Here is a 19,129-nt window from a genome sequence, read left to right as displayed (position 1 = left end):
GGTTCCAAACCTCCTGCAGCTTCTGGCGCCGCTCGTATTCGCTGACGCTCAGGTCGACGGCCGCGATCACCTCTCGGATCTGAGCCAGCGCCTTGGAGAGGTCGCCGTGCTCCTCCGTTTCCTCTGCGGGGGGGGGGGGGGTTCAGAAATCTCGTTTCAGTATGTTTGAAATACTCCTGCACCACAGAGGACGCTTTGTTCTTGACCCCTGCGGCCTTGCGACCAGCAGGGGGCAGCAGACATCTGACCTTGCGTGTATTGTAAGATCCTCTCCAGCAGCACCGGGTACTTGGTGATCCTCTGGGTCACCAGCAAGATGCACTCTGGGATCTCCCTCCGCCTCACCAGGGAGTTATTGCCTTGTTGCTGGAGGAAGCAAAACAGCAGAAGTGAATCTCCGTCTCCCTGAGCAGACGGGCTTCACCTGCGGAGCGAAAGCTCAGATGAAGCACCTTGATGAAGCTCTGGAATCTCTTGTTGTGCTGCTGGAGCTCTTTGAAAAAGCTGACCGCCTCGTTGTGACGGCTGCAGAAATCGCCGTAAACCTGCTTCATTTTCGCTCTGTTTTCATCTGAAAACTGCGAGGGGGGAAAAAAAAAAACACACCGATTCACGCCATCGCCTTTTTGCCACCTGTTCTACCTCGATAAGAGGGCGGCGGCCGACCTGCTGCAGCAGGACGTCTCCTATCCGCCGGATGAGGTAGTTCCTGTGTCCCAGCGGCCAGGAGGAGCCGTACCGCCGCTCCTTCATGGCCGCGTAGAAGGCGTGGTGGAAAAGAAGCAGCTGGTCCAGACAGGGGAAGACCCGCTCCACCGCTCCCATGTCCAGCTGCACCTCCTCCTTCATCCCGCGGCGGAAAATCTCTGCCATGATGTGCAGCGTCTGCAGGTGGTGGAACTCCGTCTGCATCAGCTCTGCATCAACGCGCGCAAGAATGAGGGTTCTAACCAAATCCTGAGACCTCGTCTGTTCATCGAAGCTTTATGGTGTCAATAAAAGGTTTTAAACCGGCGGGGTTTTAAACCGGCGGGGTTTTAAACCGGCGGGTTTTTAAACCGGCGGGGTTTTCCCACCGTAGATGACGTCCTGCCGCTTCACGGCTCGTTTGTCCTGCTTCTTGCAGAACTTGTGCTCCACCGTCAGACTCCACGACTCGGCTTCGTAATCCGTGGCGTCCGCCGACACGTCGCCGTGGATACACGCATCAACACAGTCTGCGCAGACAGGAGCACAAATCAGATCTGTCTCCATCGCACGCCGTAATATTTAGTGAAAACCGTCATTTGGACGCAGACGTCTGTAAATCATTTATTTATGCGTAAAAGGATGAAAATCAATCATACCGTCTCCGATGGAGGAGTCGGTGGAGGACGCCGGCGTCGGCGGGAGTTCCTCGGAGCGGACCGTCGACTTGGAAACGTCAGACTCGGTTTCTGAACTCTCACTCAGCCCCCTGTTAAACGAACGTGGTTCGACTTAAGTCACCCCGGTTGATGAACCGATATCTGTCTGGGACGTGTCCGACCTGTCGCTGCAGCTCCCAGGGAGGGGGCAGGACTGGGCGCCGTTGTCTTTCCGATCCTTGGGGGCCACGAGAGGAAGCGAGGTAGAGACGGGAATGGCACACGGAGGCGTATTCTCTCTCACCGTGAAGTCTGTGGGGAAAAGCAAAGGCAATGAGCGATAATCCGTCACCGGCGCGGCGTGACGCCGTTTCACCATCGTGCCGCGAACTCACTCTGGGGCAGGGATGCCGTCCTGTTCTTCACCGTGGTAACGGCGTACTTATCCTGAAGTTTCTACGCAGTGCAAACACAACGAATGAAAACGCACGGTTGTAGATGAGGCCAGCGCGTGTTAAAGAACTCACCTTCAAACACGGAGGGACGGATTCCTTACAGCCTTTATGGACGATCGCAGTGCAACCTGGGAAAACAAGGAGCGTGTAGCCGTCCCTGACTGTTAGAATGCTGCACATGACATCATCATGCAACCATTAACGATCCATTATAGGAAAAGCAGGCCTAAAAGTAATCATTAGATTCACACAAATTATTCAAATTAAATAAAAATGCCAATATCAAAATTAATAGTAAATATTTATTTAAATCAAAACTACCAAAATAATACAATTTAAAAAATAGTTGTTGAGCTCACTGAGAACCGGCCGTTACTCACTGGAGCAGTGCAGCAGTTCCTTTCCAGACGCCGGTTTATCGCACACCACACAGACGGTGGGACCCAAACAGGAGCCCGTGTTGAACCGATGTCCATTCGGCTGCTTGTCTTTGGCCTCTCTGTCCTTCTCCTTCCCCTTCCCCTTCGAAAACCAGACCAGAGACATGGACATCAACACAGAGGTCACACGGACAGAGTCCAAACCCGGAGCTGGGAACGCTTTCCTGAAGCAGGCTTTGAACTCATAGTTCTGTAAACCAACGGGAATATCTGTCGGGCTTCGGCGCAAACTCTCCCACCACGTGTGAGTAAATACGAGCGCCTGGGAGGAATCTCTGCCGCTTTGTAAACCATAAAAAGAGAGAAATAGAGAGCGAGGCTGCTGACGAGGAAATGGAGGGCGGCATAAATAACAGACGCAGGTCAGGGAGAACTTCCAACCTCTGCTGTGACTGCAACACAGGGAATTAATCATTAAAAGGAACGGCGCAGGACGCCATGTTTGGTCTGTCACGCCGACCTTGGTCTTTATTTACCTCCACCGGCTGCCGTGTTTGGGATCGGTTTGTCCGTCTGTTAGCAGGGAGGACTGGATCCAGTTTTTTCACAGTTTGACCAAATTAGGGGAATAACTGGACTGCGGATGAGGATTGAGAGCCTTTCTAGTTCATATCTCGGGATAAACGGTCGTCGTATTCAACGCCGTGAACCAATTTGGGTTTACCTTGGTCTTATTGCGTGTGCTGGACATCCTGCTCTTCAGGAAACTGAAGGTGCGAATCACGCTGTACTTTTCTGACTCCACCTTCGTCGGGATGTGGTACTTGTCCAACGCCTCCTCTTCGATCCTGTAGAAACATCACAAGGCAATTCCTTTACCCGCCTCGCTTCATGTTAAAGAGTCATGTTAGCGGCGTCCTGGTTTCCTTCTCGCAGATTCAAAGTGAGGACGAAAAGCAAGTAGGACTGGTTTGTGTCAGAAGGGTATGGAGGTTTTAGTCTCGCATGCGGGTTGTCATTAGTTCACTTGAGGCTCGTTCAAGCTCTGCGCTGTGGAAGCAAATTAGAACGAGTGGGAATGTTAGAGGGATCATGCGTGCGGCAACGACGACCGCTGGAGACCGGGTCATGTCTCGTCGGCGTGCCAAGCGTTCCGGCGAGGGTTAGTCTTTCTGACTCTTGAGGATGCTCGTCGATCAGGTTTTCCACGGCCTACATACTCTTTGAGGAACTCAGACAGGGTGAGATGTTGGAGGGACTCCGTCAGCTCCATGTTGCCCTCATCGTCTGCAGAGTGGGATCGCTTAGCGAGCCCGATGCCCCTGTGAAGAACAGCGAACACGTTCAGCGGCCAAGGAGGACTTTTATGACCTCTGAACCCTAATTATGTCTTCCGTCTTCCACTTGGGGGAGCTATTGAGCTGCAAAAGTGACCTGAGTTAAGATTTGTTTTTTTGCCCATATGCGAAGCAGATCCTTTTTTTCCTTTTTTTTTTAGTTCTAATGGTTCTGGATCAGATCCGTATAAAGATCCTAAAGATCAATCCCTCTCACGCAGCGGAATAACAGGCCACAGGAAGCCTTGGGTGACTAAATAATACTAGATTCAACCTTTCAAATCCTAAATCACAATTTAAAACACTTTATTTTAAGTTACATCGTGACATGGAAAGGGTAAAGATGACAAGTTAAGTCTTAGATGGGGAAAAAAGAGGAATGTGCATTTTAAAAATAGGGCTGGAACCGGTTCAGGGTGCAGGAGGATCGTAAATAGAAACACATGAAAATGATCAGCTCTGCTTGAAAAGGACCAAAGAGACGGCAGCAAACTCCTCGCCGTCGCCCCGGCAACCCCGTCGCAGATATACACCGCTCCCGGCGCTAGAGGTTCCGTATCTTGCAAAACATATTGTGATATTAATTAAGATCCCAGCTGAGCAAGGGCAACAACACAATGGGATGAGTAAATTCATATTCGGTCAGAGGAAGTGAAAAAAAGGCTTTTGGGATACGATGAAATTTGAGTAGGAATTAAAAAAAGTCCAGCATAAATACCTTTTTTCATGTGCCTGCTCCGGTATACTGGAGACTCTTTGCTCTGTGGACATAACAAATGAGGAGAAGTTGCAAAACTAATTATTCATCAACCAATCATACAGACGACGCCCTACGAGGTCAATCAATCAATCAGCAGGGTTAATACTATAAAGTTGGGAGTTTGTTCTCAGCTAATATCGAAACATCTGGGCAGATACAGGCAGGACAGACACGTAAAGCCGCAGCACAGACACAAAACCGCGACCCCTCAGAGAAACCTCATGTATGTTTTCATGTCAAAACCCTCACCGCCATCCGACTACAAAAGAGCGCCACTCGCTGACACGCCAAGGTTATTACAGCTCCATGAATGTACATTAAATTAGATTTTGAGAAAAGCAGTAGTTGGTGTTAAATTTTTATTCTGTGTTGGACGGGGAGGATTTATTTTGTGTGTTTTATGAATAAGTTACACAAACCTCATCATTAGAGAAATACATTAGAGATGCTTTAAAATACTTTTTTAAGACTCAAACGTTTCAGTTGAATCATTCTACAATAATAACCTTGACTCCCCACATACAGACCCACAAACACAAGCGCTGGCGGCGGCGTGCTAGCCATGCTAGGTCTTGACAGCTGCATGTGTCCAGTACTTACTACCAGGGTGTAGCAGAGACAGAGATTTAGACAAAGAGAGGGTCTGAAGGAGAGATCGGCTGTGGGCGACACTGTGGAGCACGGCATCTACAGGGCGACAGAACCAAACTATCACCACGTGCAGTCAACGCCACGCTAACTAGCGCTGCTTCCTACGGGGGGGGGGGTCCGGGCCCACTGGGAGTAATTGGACAGAAAAAGCTGAGATGGTCAATGAATGGAGTAATTTGACATTTTGAATAATATTTGTATTTGCTTTGAGGTGATCGATACCACTCTTTCTTTCTTTGCTGCCCTACTGTTTGACTGTTTGACCATGAAAACATAAACAAACAAGAAAATAAATACAAAAAAACATGACGCAAACAAGTGAAATTGGAAGTGTTAATAATTAGACCTTAGAGGAGTTGGTGGGTGAACGGCTAGCTGTTTGTCTCTGTTTCCAACCTTCATGCTAAACTAAGCTAAGCTAACCATACCATACCATCTCAGCTTACAGGTGAGTGGTATTCGATCTCTCGGCAGCAAACAGAATAAGTGCCTTCCATATTTTGGGAACCGACTGCATTTTATATTAGTGCGGAAAAGAACGTTAAACAGTAAAAAGCTTTTGCACCAACAGATCTTGTGAAACGACCCTATTAGTGACACAAAGAGTGAGGTTAGTGCACGGAAACTGTTAATTATCTGACTAAATTAAAAAAAGAAAGGAATCCGATGCAGTGTAAAAGCGCGTTACTGACCAGGGCTGATGTCCAGGGCGTGGTTTTCCCGGGCGAACCGAGCAGGTCGCAAACTGCCTTTGGATGACGAGTAGGAATACGAACGCAGTCGAACGCCCTGATCGGCTGATTCCTAGATAATAATTCAAAGGAAAACCATCATGCTTCCAATGATGACGATGATACAGGAAGACCGGAAGGCTGCTTTACCTTTCCGATTGGTTCGCGCGGCGAAGCGGCTGATTGGCTGCGTGCACAGGTGAGGTCAGGAGAGGGAAGAGTGCTTTCCCTTTTCTCTTCGTTCTTTTCGACATCCGACAAGAGCGGGGAAAGCGGGGACTTTGTCTCTGCGCTGTCCTCGTCGCTGTCCACCTCCAGAGCCACCAGGCTGGGACTGGAGCCCGGAGACGAGCGGTTAAAAACAGAAACAAGTCAACTTCGGCGTGGACAAAGGCAAAGACTTTAATACCTGAGGTCGCTCGAGTCCATGAGAGGAGTTTCTGTCAGCCTGGCGAGGGAGAGGGGCGCAGGTGGAGGGTAGGAATCTTCCGGATAGGGTGGAGGGGTGTCGATGTCCGGCAGGAGATCGTCCGAGTCCACTGCGTCCCATAACCCGCTGTCCGTCCCCGTGCTGTCCCGGGTCACCCCGACAATGCTGCACTTCGCATCCACATCTTCCAGCTTAACGGCGAAGAAAGGAATATGTTCAGAAAGCCTCGAAGCAGAAGACGCTGAACGGCGATTGTGGCTTTAAAGACAGTTTGATGGATGACCTGGAATTCCTCTGCGGCGATCCGATCGCTGGCGTCGATCATGGCGAGCGGAGGATCTCCGGTGCTCCGGACGCCGCTGGGCCGGACCGGAGGCCCGTTTACTAGGATAAACACAGAACGCAACCTCAGTTTAGCCCTAAAGCGGTTTATAATCATTCAAACGGGCCTCTCTCGGCCTCCTCTCCCTTTCTCCAGTCGAGATCGACTGCTCTACAGTCATCCACGCAACGCCTACCAGGAATTTGTTCTCAGCCCGCTGAATGATTTACTTCCTCAGAACACGGCGAGAGGCCACTTTCCTTGACTATTTTTCATCCCCACATTGGCCGGAGATCGCCAGATATCTTAACCAGACGACCCCTTTCTCTATCTGACCCCAGACGACAACAACAACAACGCCTCTCGATCAGGACCGTTTAAATCAGCAGGCGGGCCGGAGAATAGAGAATAAATGTTATCTTAGCGGACAGTTATATGAAATGTATTTGTGCTCTGCCAAAGCCTTCTGCAGCTCCTTCATCCGAGTAATTGGGGATTCATGGTGCTATAATTCATTGATCCGTCGTTGCTGAAATGTCAAGGCCTGGAACAACGAAAGGAAAATGAGAGACTTACATCCCGTTTGACCTTTAAAGGTTTGTTTTCAAAGAAAGCACCACATTAACATCAGCATCATTTCTGTTATGGGAAAAGGGTTTATCGATCGAGTGTTTATTCTTGATCTCTTTCCTAAAATAATTTTTTTATGTACGCACTCTTAGAAAACTGTTTTTTGTAACCCTGGTGACGACGGCCAATCATCAGTCCAAACCAACCAGTTATGTTCCAATCAGCTGCCTTTGGTTTTAAGTCACTTAAAATACCCCTTGAGTAACAATAATAGAATTAATTGGGACGGCTTAAAGAACAGCAAAGTACCTGCACACATGTACAGTATATGTCCAGTACGTGTCCAGTACGTGTCCAGTATGTGTACAGTATATGTCCAGTACATGTCCAGTACGTGTCCAGTACGTGTACAGTTAGGTGGAGGATGGTATTTCGGACTGATCTTGAAAACCTCCTCTGTTCAGGAGAAGCCATTTTCGAGGCTCCCTCTCCTCAGTCCAGGCTTTGATGTCTGGCGCAGGCATGCTTGCACTAATGTAAAGGAAATCCTGGGCATCACTGAGGCATTTCCTCTGGGCCGCGCTCACACAGAGAACCATTAGTATGGGCTGCGAACACGCGAGCCTGGCTTCTGATATGCATTCGTCATATTCATATTGGTGCCGCCACCAAGGAGGCTATGTTCTCCCTTGTATTTGTATTTATTTATTTTTGCTTTGTTTGTTTGCTCCTCAGCAGGATTATGTAAACGCTACTCGTTGGATTTACACGAGACCCGAGTGGAAGGATGAAGCACGGGGGCCAGGAAAGACCCCGTTAAATGTCGGTGTGCATCTGGATAAGGGCCAGATTCTTTAGCGGTGTTGGATGGGGAGCTTTCAAAATTCAAATATCCAGAAACCTCGTGGAGGGGCGGGGCTTGGTTGAGACAGGCGTGTGAAGGATCGCTAGGACTTCGTGGAGGAATGCGCCGCACTGTCAAACCGAGGGGCTGCATTGGATTTCATCATTCATCAAATTCAACTCATCGGTGAGTTTGATGCAGGAGGATCTGCGGCCCGCGTCGTCACAAAGATGCTATCGTCAACACGCCAATTTCTCTTTCTCTTTCTATTTTGCTGACAAACTTCGGCTCCCTCTTTACAACAGGCTCTTCAAGCCTTCACGAGGCCCGTCTATAACTGTTTGAGTTATGTCGCTAAAAGTCAGACAGACAGACAGACAGACAGACAAAAGCTGGCAAAAATATGACCTCCATGCTGGAGGAAATTAGTAACCGTGGCAACAGCTGCAACGTGAGCATCTTCCTCAGTTTCTAGGAGCCAGCGCGTGTTTGCGTTAGCCCCCCCCCCCCGTGTGGCCAAAGACAATTCAAGGTTAAGATATGAGGCGCACCTAAAATGTCCCCCCTTCAAATCTGTGCACAGAGCCCCACCGTCCGAGGGGGGGAGGGGATGACGGTCGGGGGGGGGGGGGGGGGCGGGGGTGTCAGGACAGCATCACAGGGCTCAGATGTAGCTGGAGTGGGACACGCCTGACCCCATTCCTGTCTTTGTCCCAGTGCCGGGACAAATTCCTACTCTCAGAATCGCAAAGAAAGCCGAAAAACCCGACCCGCGCCGCCCGGAGACGGACTATGGGTCTGAAGAATCGACCCCCCATGCAAGAGCGAATCGCTCTCTGCGTATTGATTTCTGATGAAGTGATCCAAAAGCCGGGCTCTGCTTCCTGTGCCAGCCGGGACGTCTCCACCAGCTCATTGTGCTGCTCGGCGCTGCCACAAATATGTTCCGTTTTGTTTATGGATGACTAACTCATCATTTCAGCCACACGGCGCTCCGAGCTAATGCCCGTGCAAAATAAAAACATTTAACCAAAAGTCGATCCATGGCATGCTCAGCCCTCCCCCTCCTCTTCCTCCTCCTCCTCCTCCTCCTCTTGAGAGGAATTGCATTAAGGGCACAGCATCAAGTCCTCTGAATATGATTTTACTATCCAGCAATTGAAGCCAGATGCTCGGATATCATGTCCAAAATATTAAAAGTGGAAAGAGCGTTTTGCTCTGGAGACGTCGCCGCGGCGACTGATGAGTCAAGGCGTTCAACAAACAGAGCTTTCCTCTTAAATCCTTTAGGTGGTTGCAGATAAATCGCCGTTGACACTCGAGAGACGGGAAGACTTACCGGATAATGAGGACGGGGTCCCGTCTCCGTCGTCGCCGCCATCCAGAGACAGAACGAGCTGTTCTTCAAAAACCTTCAAGCAGAGTCCGGGGAAGGAAAACTTCAAGTAGCGTGACGTTAAAAACAACAGAGAATCCAGAAAGAAAAAACTACAAACACTGCCGTACAGTAAATATATATACATCAATGTGTACTCACGTTGTCCGCCAGCGTGTGTACTTCCATTTGAGGCTCCATGCCTGTGTAAAATAAAAGTATTTATTTAACCACAAGTTAATGCATGGCATAACCTCCTCCTCCTCTCCTCCTTCTACTCCTCCTCCAAAGTAGCGTCTGTTATTGGAAAAGTGTCCAATGAGACGTTGCCGTCCTGCAGAGCGGCAGGTCCCGGGGGCAAGAGGACAAGCTCCCCGCCGAGACGACGTCAGTTCCAGAAGACAAACCGGCTGCTGAAGTCAGAACGAGGTTCGGGTCAATACCGAGATACACTTCCTGCTTCCCGTAGTCAATACCGCCATCTGTCATCTCCATGGTTACCACAGGTAAGTGAGAGCTACTGCGTGTGTGCATGCCGAGCCGGCCTGATTGCATCGGGGGGGGGGGGGGGGGGACAACAAAACACATGCTAATGATTTCTGTGAACCCGGGATGGAGGAGGGAACATGTTACAGGTGAGCGCTCCTTTTACGCTTCCTGGGTAAAGAGTTGTTGTTGAAACCAACATGAAACAATGAAGGTCGGCAGCCGCTTCAGGAATAAATAAAGGATTCATTGTACAATTAATTTTACAGATCGATTCATAACGTCAGACTCGATGACATATGCTAGCCTGTGTGTGTGTGTGTGTGTGTGTGTGCGTGTGTGTGTGTGTGGCTCATATTACACGCCTGGTACAGCCATGTGACAACAGCAGCTCTCAGGTAAGGTATCATAGAAGCATGATGAGTACACACATGCAGTACAGTACACACGTGCAGTACTGTAGTACTTTATTGTAAATCACAATACAGGACGAGTGAGATGCTTGGTGGAGGTCTGCGCTCTCAATTCTGCCTTTCTAGTTGAAAAAGGAAACTGCATCTTGTGATCCATCTCATCCTCTAAAGGTGATGCATAAAACAACCTCACCGTCACTCCCGGGGGGGGATCCGTCCTTCATCTCTGCCTCTGCTTCGCGGTCGGCTTTGAGCACGTTGATCTAGAATAGAAACTTTACAAATCAGACCACAAGTAACAGGGAAATAGGCTTCACGACGTTTCCTAGTCATCCTGCAGCAATGATCAACGCTAATCTCGCTAACAGCAGATAAAGCATCGAGCAACGCCGCTCTGAAGTTCCTCCCGCCCCCTCTTGATTCACAGGCTGCAATAACGGCAGGGGGGGCTTTGTTCGCCGTGACTTACTCAACTCTTATCTAAGCATCTGAGTTAAGGGTTGATTGTTTCCACAAGTCCGGACTAACCCTCCGTAAACGGTCTCATCTGGACGGCAGCGAGGCGTCACGTCATGCACAAAGCAGCATGGGAATATTCCCCCCGCCGTCTGTCATGAGGAGCGGAGGTACAGGCGGTTTCCTTCGCCACTCACCAGTTTGAGGATACGGTGGTCTCCCAGCCGGTCTCGGAGGATCGCGATGCCGTCGTGCGGGGAGCAGCTCGGGGTCTGCTTCACGGTCAGGGTCAGGGAGTTCGTCCCGGGACACAGCCGCAGCATGGAGGAGCTATCGGACCACAAGCACCACACGCCTGGGACGGGTCCGACCGCGGGGCCTGGAGGACTGGCGAGGAGACGGAGAGAAGCAGGCGGGACACCATTAGCATCATTAGCATGGCTAAAGCTAAAGCTGGGCCGGTTCCAGCGTGCCGCTGCTAGCGTGATAGCGCGAGCTGCGTTATTATTTGTGCTTTAAATGATTCAGCCTTACGTTGTCAGAACCCCGAACATCGCATGTCGTCCCTCCCTCTGTGCCAGCTGAAGGGGCGTGTCTCCTTCCTGATTGGGCGAGGTCAAGGCCCTCTGGCCTCTCGGTTGGAGGATCAAGAAACGGGAGAGGTGGATCAAACCCAAACGCACCGCCAGGTGAAGGAGGGTCTCTTTAGGCCGGAGCTCCGCGGCTGCAGAGATCAAGAAGGAGATGAACGACATGACATCAGGGTCAAACAAAGACATTCAAAAAAGGAACATGCATCTGTTTGCTATTTGAATCTTATAACTAACTATAATCCAGAATTCATATCCAAATTAAAATTCACTAAAGAGGGTTTTTCTTTAAGATTTTGCTTCATAACTTTAAAATATCTGTCAAAATAAAGTTGGTGTCAACTTTAATTTCTTTTCTCACTGCAGCGAAGTTTTTCCTATACATTTAAACATTCAGGAAAATCACTTTGAGCCAGATTATTCTTGATTTCTCCAAAGATTGCAAAAAGCAAAAAATAATAATAATCTGGTAAATAAATACAGAAGCAGTAAATAATTAAAGTCAATAAAAAAATCAACAAAATCCTGCAGATGATCAAACAAACCAGACCTCCTAAGACAGAAATAATCATTTTAATATAACATACAATATAAATATGTGAAAACAGCATCTTCAGATGATATTTTCTGAATATCCTCACCGTGAACTCCCAAAGATTGACATCGGCGTCATCTTCGGGTATAATCCAGCACAGGTCAGATTAAGTTCTACTAACGCAACCTCCACAGTGACCACTGCGTGTTAGAACACATTCTCAGCTCTCTGCAGATCATCCGCCGCTTACATACGGAATGCACGAAGGGCAAACGCGTTCATGAAGGGAGGAATGAGGGGCTCGGTTATGTAAGGCGTAAAGTTTCTGAAATATGTTATTGCCTCAAACAGCTGGATGCGTTACTGCGGCAACACCTGGAACACCTGCTGCCTTCAGGCTCACGTGCACGGAACTTATAGAGGATGTGAAAGATAGATATCCCAGCAGCAGCACATGTCGGAGCGAATCCTCCGTGAGAGCCCCCCCCCCCCCCCTTTTGGTGAGAACGGGATGAAACGCTGTTTTAAAGATGGCCAGAGGTGCTTCATGTTTGGGCCTTCCTCTTAAATACGGCTCAGATCTTTGATCCAAAAACAATTTGCAGGAGAATTCAACTTTTATTCTTTCATTTCCATCCAACTTTGTTCCCGGGCACGCTGCCGCCGCCCCCCCCCAAGATCAATGACTGAATCGGAAGACAAGGCGATTCCAGGCTGGTTTCGTTCCTGCGATAAATTAGCTGTCCGGATGAGGATTCCAATAATTGCACGTCTTTACATCTCATTCGAAATATAAGCATGTGCTGGACCGTCGTGCGAAACGAGGAGAGACTTCTCTGGAACGTCAGGAATGCGGGTATCCGAGGCCAGGACCCCGGCTCTGGTGCTAATTTAATCGAAGCGGAGTTCCGCGAGACAACTCTCGTCTGACCGAGGAGGATTAATGGCAGTAATTGCTCCTTCTTTGGAGCACGCCGCCATCTGACCGACCGGCTGGCTGCTCCTGCACCATCATGTGATGGAAGAGTCGGGCCGAGCCGTCGGGACTCGGGTCGGGTCTGAAACCTACTGCGCGCCGGAACGCCGTGCAATCGCGCCAACCCGATGCGCTGCCGTCTGTTCTTTATAGGGAGGACTACAATACGAAGCGCCGGCTTAAAGATTGTGTTTCGGGCTTTACGTCATATTAAATAGAACGCAAATCATCCGTCTCCAAAGACGAAGGGCCTGCTCTTTCAACTGGATGCTGGCATTAGCCAAGAGCATGGTTCTAATTAATGGTAGCATGCTAACGTTGGCTAGTTAGCAACAAATGCAAAACAAAGCTGTGGCTGAGTATTTGATCTTTGCCATTGCCTGACCAAACTCTGATGGGGCTGAAGACAGATAGATAATGAGATAGAGAGGGAGGGAGGGAGGGACGATAGAGCGAGCGAGCCCTGCAGGGCTGGAGTTAAACTTTCTTTTTCATTACCTTCTCTGGGCTGGCGCTCAGTGTTTTTCCACTGCTGAGGGTAATCCATGTTGGCAAACGCCTGCGTGATCTTCTCATCCAGCGGCCTGAGGTCGGCTTCATCGCCGGGACTCGGCCCGATCGGCCCGTCCTCCGAGCCGCGGCCCGAGGCGCCGGTGCCGGATTCCTCGCCAGCCGTCTGCGTGACAAACCTCTCCAGGATCTCCAGGTGGCTCCGGGGGCCGAGCCGGCTCCCGTTTGCACTCAGGTGCTCTGCAACCTCCTGGGCGACGTCGCTGAGGTACTCGAATGAGGTTTCGCCCTCGCATGGCTTGACTTCATCCTCTGCGTAAAAGTAGGCAGAGACAGCGACGACTTCTGCGAACGCGTGGCCTGCGAGGCGTGGAGAAAAACGGCGATAACGGCAGCTATAAGACAGATCTGAGCGTCGCCAGAGGTCCACATACCCGGAACGGTGGAGACGAGGGTCAGCCCGTCCTCGCCGATTCTTGCCGGCGTCACATGCGTGAGTCCAGAGCCTTGAACGACGACGTAGAACTCTGCATCTTCAGGGGCGGCGTTGGCTTCTAAGCTGATGTGGGCTTCCACCTGTCCCTGAGATAAGAAGGAAATCCAGTGACGCAAAAGTAACAATAGTCATCACGCCATCAACGCCATCGAGCCATTTCGACGCAATCGCTCCAATTTACTGTGAGAATTGGTACGAAACACAACTTTTCTTTGCTCAAGTCAGGTTCACGTCGCTGCAGACAACGCAGCTGCGCCAAAGCACGCCTCTGAGTCACTGACAAAACAGAGGTAATGTGTGTTCTCCACAATAATCCATAAATATCAGCGAATACAGAAAGAACAAGATCTACTTCCTGATATTACCACTTTAAAGAGGATCACATGTTTGGCGCTTCACGCTTGTGCAACATCCTTATCTTCTGTTTTCTTTTGCTCGGCTTGCGGTTTTATCTTTTGATTTATGGGGTTATCCTTAATTTATCTTTATTATAAACACAAAGCATTCATCACACTGGCATAATGTATTTCTGTCAGTTTATATTGAAACTTAAAGATGAATAATAACTCATCCACAGGCCGCCTCGATGCTGCATTTGGTGGCTTCTCAACGCACTACCGAATCTTAATGACACTTTTGAAGCAGCTATATACAAAAGAATAAAGTATAAATACACATAAACATAAAGTTAATCTGGGGTTGAGTATGGTCAGATAGATAGATAGATATATAGATAGAGATCAGTCAGCCCATTTTCTCGGACAATTATTTCACACCCTTTAAATTGAGATCTGAAATATCTGAACAGGATTAAACCTCAAAAATAAGAGCATGAAATGTCTTTATGATCGTAGAAAGAACGTCCTACACAAAGAACCAGAGCAAACGCAATTTGAGCTGGGGCTATAAATCAGGATGATCCTGATCCCGATGGAAGGGTGGATCCAGCACGGATCTGTGGTGAATTTAACAGAAATGCCACAAATTGAATCCCTCCGTTATTAAATGGCTTCCAAATAAAAATATACAGAAAGTGCCAAACAGCAGCCGGCGCCGCTCTGCAGTCGTCACACTTCCCACTTCTGCACTTGCATTATGCACGGTGGAATATCCCTGCCTTGTCACAGGATGTCCTGGATGAGAGAATATGACCAATACGCAACCTGATACATGTGACATTTTCAGGAAGTAGGCAAGTTTTTTTCTCGGAAATAATTTTTACCAAACAATTTCTGACCAAAACCTGATGTTTTATCAGTTTTTATCTATGGTCACAAAAACAAGATTACAAAAAAAAACCAGGTTCTTCTGATCTAGACTAAACGCTTGAGGGGGGGGGGCAGGGATCTCGGACTTTATAAATACATCTTGACGTGCAAAAGCTCCTAAGGAGAGAACATCTTGCGTCTGGCTTTACTAGTCAATAACAGCCCGAGCATAAAGTCTAACATCTGACTGAGGCTGCAACTTGATATCAGGCTCCCCTTTATTTGCTTTGCCCCTTGACCCTTGGAGCTTTCAAGAGCTGCTGCTTAAGTCCAGTCCATGATGGTCCAAAGGTAGCAATGTGCTGGCAGGGACTGATAATGGAGGTCTGAGTCAGGCTGCGGTTTCTCAGCTTGTTGTTAGCGCTAAGTGCCTCGCTTGCAGCGCCGCTCACACTGTTAATGTTATCGCTGCTTGCTTTTCCACTTAGCAAAAAAAGAAAAGAAAAGATAAGACGTCTGCCTGCTGCTACGTGGAGCTTTGCTGACTCGGGGGGAATCAATATAGCCGTTGTGACTTTTCACGGCCAAGTTTTTGAAAAAGAGATCAAATACCTCATCGTTTTATTGCATTTATTGCGTTTATTGATGCCTCACGTCAGGACCTTGGGAGTTTTTAGGGGTTCTATTCTTTATAATAGCAGACTCAAATGTCCTTGAGGGTCATGGAAGAGAACATTTTAATATCTTTTTGATTTCACACCGACTCTTCCGAGGCGGCTGCTGCAGCTGCTCTTATAGGATGGATAATCCTGGTTCACGCAAGTAGGATTCAGAAGTTTTCCTGATCCGAACTGTAGCTTCTGCGCCTCCTGGGGGGGGGCTGGCAATTACACCTCACATGGATGTGATCTACGGCCTTTTACCCAGAGCTTTACCACGACACAACCTGATCCAGCGATGATGAAATATTCAACATCCCACGGCTTATTCTCGTGCCGCCCATATGGACAGGTTTAAGGTCAAACATAAGATGTTAATTAAGCGGCTCGAGCATCGAGGCGACCACAATGTGCAGATTGCATTCAGATGGAATAATAGCGTGACTCTTAAATATTTGTCTTCATTAGAAAACCAAATCCTAGGATACGCCTGTTACGTGATGCTATAATCTCCCCGTATTGTTGTCCATTCAGAGAGGAAAACCCGCCTCGTGGGTCTCCAGGAGACCGGCAGCCGTCGGCTTTGCAGCTCTGTGCTATGATCTCCCGGGTGCAACGCGTAGGTGACGTCAGGGGATCGCTGCCGCGCCGACAACAGAAAACAGCTCCGATGACAGGCCGACGTCAGCCGGCGGTATCTTCTTCTATTTTAAATATGAAAACAACACCGGAGGAAGAGGGGGGGGAGCTGAAATCCTCGTGCAAAGAAACGAAAAAAGGAGAGCGGCCGCGATGAATCGCTAGAAATGACTGGTTTGGCTTTGATCAAAAAAAACAAACGGAGGGTTTAGGAAAGGCACAAGCTTGGATCGCTCTGCTTTCCACATTCTCCATCAATTTCATAAACATCCAAAGCGGCTCATACGTTAAATCCCCAAGAATGTTTCAAAGTTAACAATCTTGTAATAGTTGACTGGAGTCTAACAGGAGGCTTGAAGTTGACAGCTCGTGCTGCACCACAGGCCGTTTCTCACACGCTAACAACATATCGTTACCCAATCAGATTAGACGAGCGGTATCTCGTCAGCAGCCATTTTAATTATTCTCTAATCATTGACAACATTTATATTTCAGTCCAGCATAAGAGAATTTGTTCGAGGAAAAGACTTTTTATTCTCCCCCTCCTTTTATGACAGACCGGCTTATCATAAGTCAATAAGCGGGATGGCGGGGGGTGTGGGGGGTGACGTTTTGTGTCGGTTTTGGCGTGTGAAAAGCACGGCAAACACAATCACCGCGGCGCTCCAGGAGGAAATAAAAACCCGAGACCACAACACTGAGGAACCTCGGCTCTGAAAGCACCGCGATAACGGTCGCCATCGGACGACACGGGCAAATAAGCAACGCAACAAGGATGAAGCTCATCCAACTCCGGTTGGGGATAGCTATCCTGTTAGACGCTGCATTTAACCTTATTTTCAGAATCAGTCTTGCTTTGGTACCGAGGAAAAGTCAGGAATAATGAATGAATCTTAGAGTTGTTGAAATATCCTTTTATACAAGTAGCCTGGTTTGTTGGTCGGTTATTAGCTGCTCGCTCATCTTGCTCATTTGTTCGCTTGTTCTTTTGGTTGGTCGGTTAGCTTGTTGCTCGGTCTAATGAACAGATTTCATGGCGTCGGATGGGAGGACGGGTTTTGGGCCAGAATACAACCCACAAACTTTTAGCGTAGCTCTGGATAAACGGGGCAGACTTGTTGGGTAGACGTTTGTTCTCTCCCGAGTTCCATTCTAGTTTCTTCTTACCTGAGCACGCAGAGTTCTCACAGGACTGATGCCAATTTCTTTAACACCTTGATGAACAGAACCACTTTGACACAAAGTCCCGCGCCGGCGCTCCATAAAACCTCCCAAAACACAGCAACCCCCCCCCCCTGCGCTTCAATGCAACGGTTTATCCACTGATCCGGCAGAACAGTACCTGCCATGGGCCCGGCGCTACGTTGTGCGTGTGAAGGTGCGCCCGTTAATAAGGGCGTTACAATAACAGCCTTTATGTGACAGCGGCTTGCCGTGGCACGCACAAAGCCCGCCATTGAAATCTGGATCTCATTCAGCGGCGAGGGTTCGCTCCTGTTGAGCCGTGACCTCAGAGGGCGGAGACGCCACTTCCTCTTCATGGAGAGGTGTTCGTGTAAATGGCGGCCCCCGTAATGATTCACATGCCTGGGTTTCAGGCAGATCCTGGAGGCCTTGCCCCCCCCCCCCCCCCCCCCGATCTGAAACTGGTGACACAGCAAAAACAAGCAGACATTCTGCTTAGCAGAAATCTGGCAACGCTTCGGCGCCGGGCCCACCCAGGGAGGACTGTTGGGGGGAGGGGGGGAAGGGAAGACAGATGGAAGAAATGAAAGCAGAGGAGAACAACTTCTCACGTTAGCCAAACTAGCTTTGCGTCCCCCGAGCAGCAAACGCCTTTCTCACGATCCGACGTCCAACGTTCGCCGTGGAAACGGCGTTCACGCGAGAGCTCGTCATTCGCCAAGCGGGCTGCGTGAGGCTCGCCCCCCCCCGGGGGGGAACAGAACCCCTCTTGGATCGGGTTTCGCTTGAGAGTCAACCACCAAACAGAAAGACAGGCGAATGGATAACTGGAGGGAAAGACTGGAGGGTTCGAAGTTCATCTATTCACCCAACCGCACGCCAAAATGTCCAAACAGCCCCCCCCCCCCCCCCCAGACGACAACCGTCACACACCTGAGAAACACACACAGGTACTCACATATAGAGGCACTTCTCTTCGGTTCACCTCCATTTTCTCCCCATCAACCAGAATCCTGGGGGGGAAACAGTCGTGTTAGCGCATCACGACACTGATTAGAACGTCTGCGTGCTGGAAACCGTTAACACGACAGCCTGAGATCACGATAGGGGGGGGGGGGCTCTGCTCACGCCCTTAAGGTGACGGGAGACGCCCACCTGTGTGGATGAGGTCACAACAACAACAACAACAACAGGAGCTCGGCGAGTCCCGGCATAAAAAAGAAATAAAAACACAAAGGATAATGACCGGCGGCTCTGAATCTGATCTGGACCCGGATCTGATCGGGTTCATACTGACACCGACTTGTGTTCTCTGGGTCCTAAACAATAATATCACTATCACGTTTGCGTGCTGAGGAAGAGTCCGAAGGGGCTGCTGCCACAGGCCAGGAGAAACGAGAGACATGTGGAGCAGACATTGTTCCAGATCGGGCAGGTCGAGCCCCGAGATCAATACTCTGGTTTGATCTCGTTTACATGACCTGGAGGAAACCCCTGATGAGATCACGGATCAAAAAGAGGACCTGAAAGCATCCTGGGGGGGGGGATCTAATGCGTGCGCGCGCGCGCACACACACACACACACACACACACACACACACAGAACAGAGCGTGAGAAAGGAGATCACGCGTCTCACGGGAACGCATGTTGTAAAAAAAAAAAAAAAAAAATACATTTGGGAAAGTCATCATGACGCCTGACGCAAGTCTTTCCAGCCGGGCGCTCCTCGACATGTTTTCAGGTGATGCGTGATGGAATAATCGAATTCCGCTCA

At 49.3% G+C, this 19,129-nt stretch overlaps 1 protein-coding gene across 1 annotated transcript in view; it reads right to left on the bottom strand.

Annotated features, from left to right (window-relative positions):
* arhgef28a (Rho guanine nucleotide exchange factor (GEF) 28a) overlaps positions 1-18,345 on the bottom strand; it is a 24,305-nt gene extending 5,960 nt beyond the window's left edge. The window contains exons 1-26 of the mRNA XM_068752650.1: positions 18,313-18,345; positions 13,602-13,749; positions 13,156-13,527; positions 11,091-11,280; positions 10,754-10,943; positions 10,294-10,363; positions 9,364-9,404; positions 9,166-9,238; positions 6,374-6,474; positions 6,070-6,281; positions 5,811-5,994; positions 5,622-5,733; positions 4,879-4,965; positions 4,237-4,279; positions 3,402-3,503; positions 2,906-3,029; positions 2,182-2,317; positions 1,874-1,929; positions 1,742-1,802; positions 1,529-1,658; positions 1,347-1,456; positions 1,077-1,217; positions 667-917; positions 453-578; positions 249-366; positions 71-123 (exon numbers count right to left, since the gene is read on the bottom strand). Of these exons, the coding sequence (XP_068608751.1) occupies positions 71-123; positions 249-366; positions 453-578; positions 667-917; positions 1,077-1,217; positions 1,347-1,456; positions 1,529-1,658; positions 1,742-1,802; positions 1,874-1,929; positions 2,182-2,317; positions 2,906-3,029; positions 3,402-3,503; positions 4,237-4,279; positions 4,879-4,965; positions 5,622-5,733; positions 5,811-5,994; positions 6,070-6,281; positions 6,374-6,474; positions 9,166-9,238; positions 9,364-9,404; positions 10,294-10,363; positions 10,754-10,943; positions 11,091-11,280; positions 13,156-13,527; positions 13,602-13,749; positions 18,313-18,345 (3,264 nt within the window). The remainder of the gene's footprint in view (positions 1-70; positions 124-248; positions 367-452; positions 579-666; positions 918-1,076; positions 1,218-1,346; positions 1,457-1,528; positions 1,659-1,741; positions 1,803-1,873; positions 1,930-2,181; positions 2,318-2,905; positions 3,030-3,401; positions 3,504-4,236; positions 4,280-4,878; positions 4,966-5,621; positions 5,734-5,810; positions 5,995-6,069; positions 6,282-6,373; positions 6,475-9,165; positions 9,239-9,363; positions 9,405-10,293; positions 10,364-10,753; positions 10,944-11,090; positions 11,281-13,155; positions 13,528-13,601; positions 13,750-18,312) is intronic.
* Positions 18,346-19,129: the final 784 nt, after the last annotated feature.

The sequence above is a fragment of the Brachionichthys hirsutus genome, chromosome 19 (assembly GCF_040956055.1).
Source record: "Brachionichthys hirsutus isolate HB-005 chromosome 19, CSIRO-AGI_Bhir_v1, whole genome shotgun sequence".
Taxonomy (NCBI): Eukaryota; Metazoa; Chordata; class Actinopteri; order Lophiiformes; family Brachionichthyidae; genus Brachionichthys; species Brachionichthys hirsutus.
This window is presented reverse-complemented; position numbering and strand designations above follow the sequence as displayed.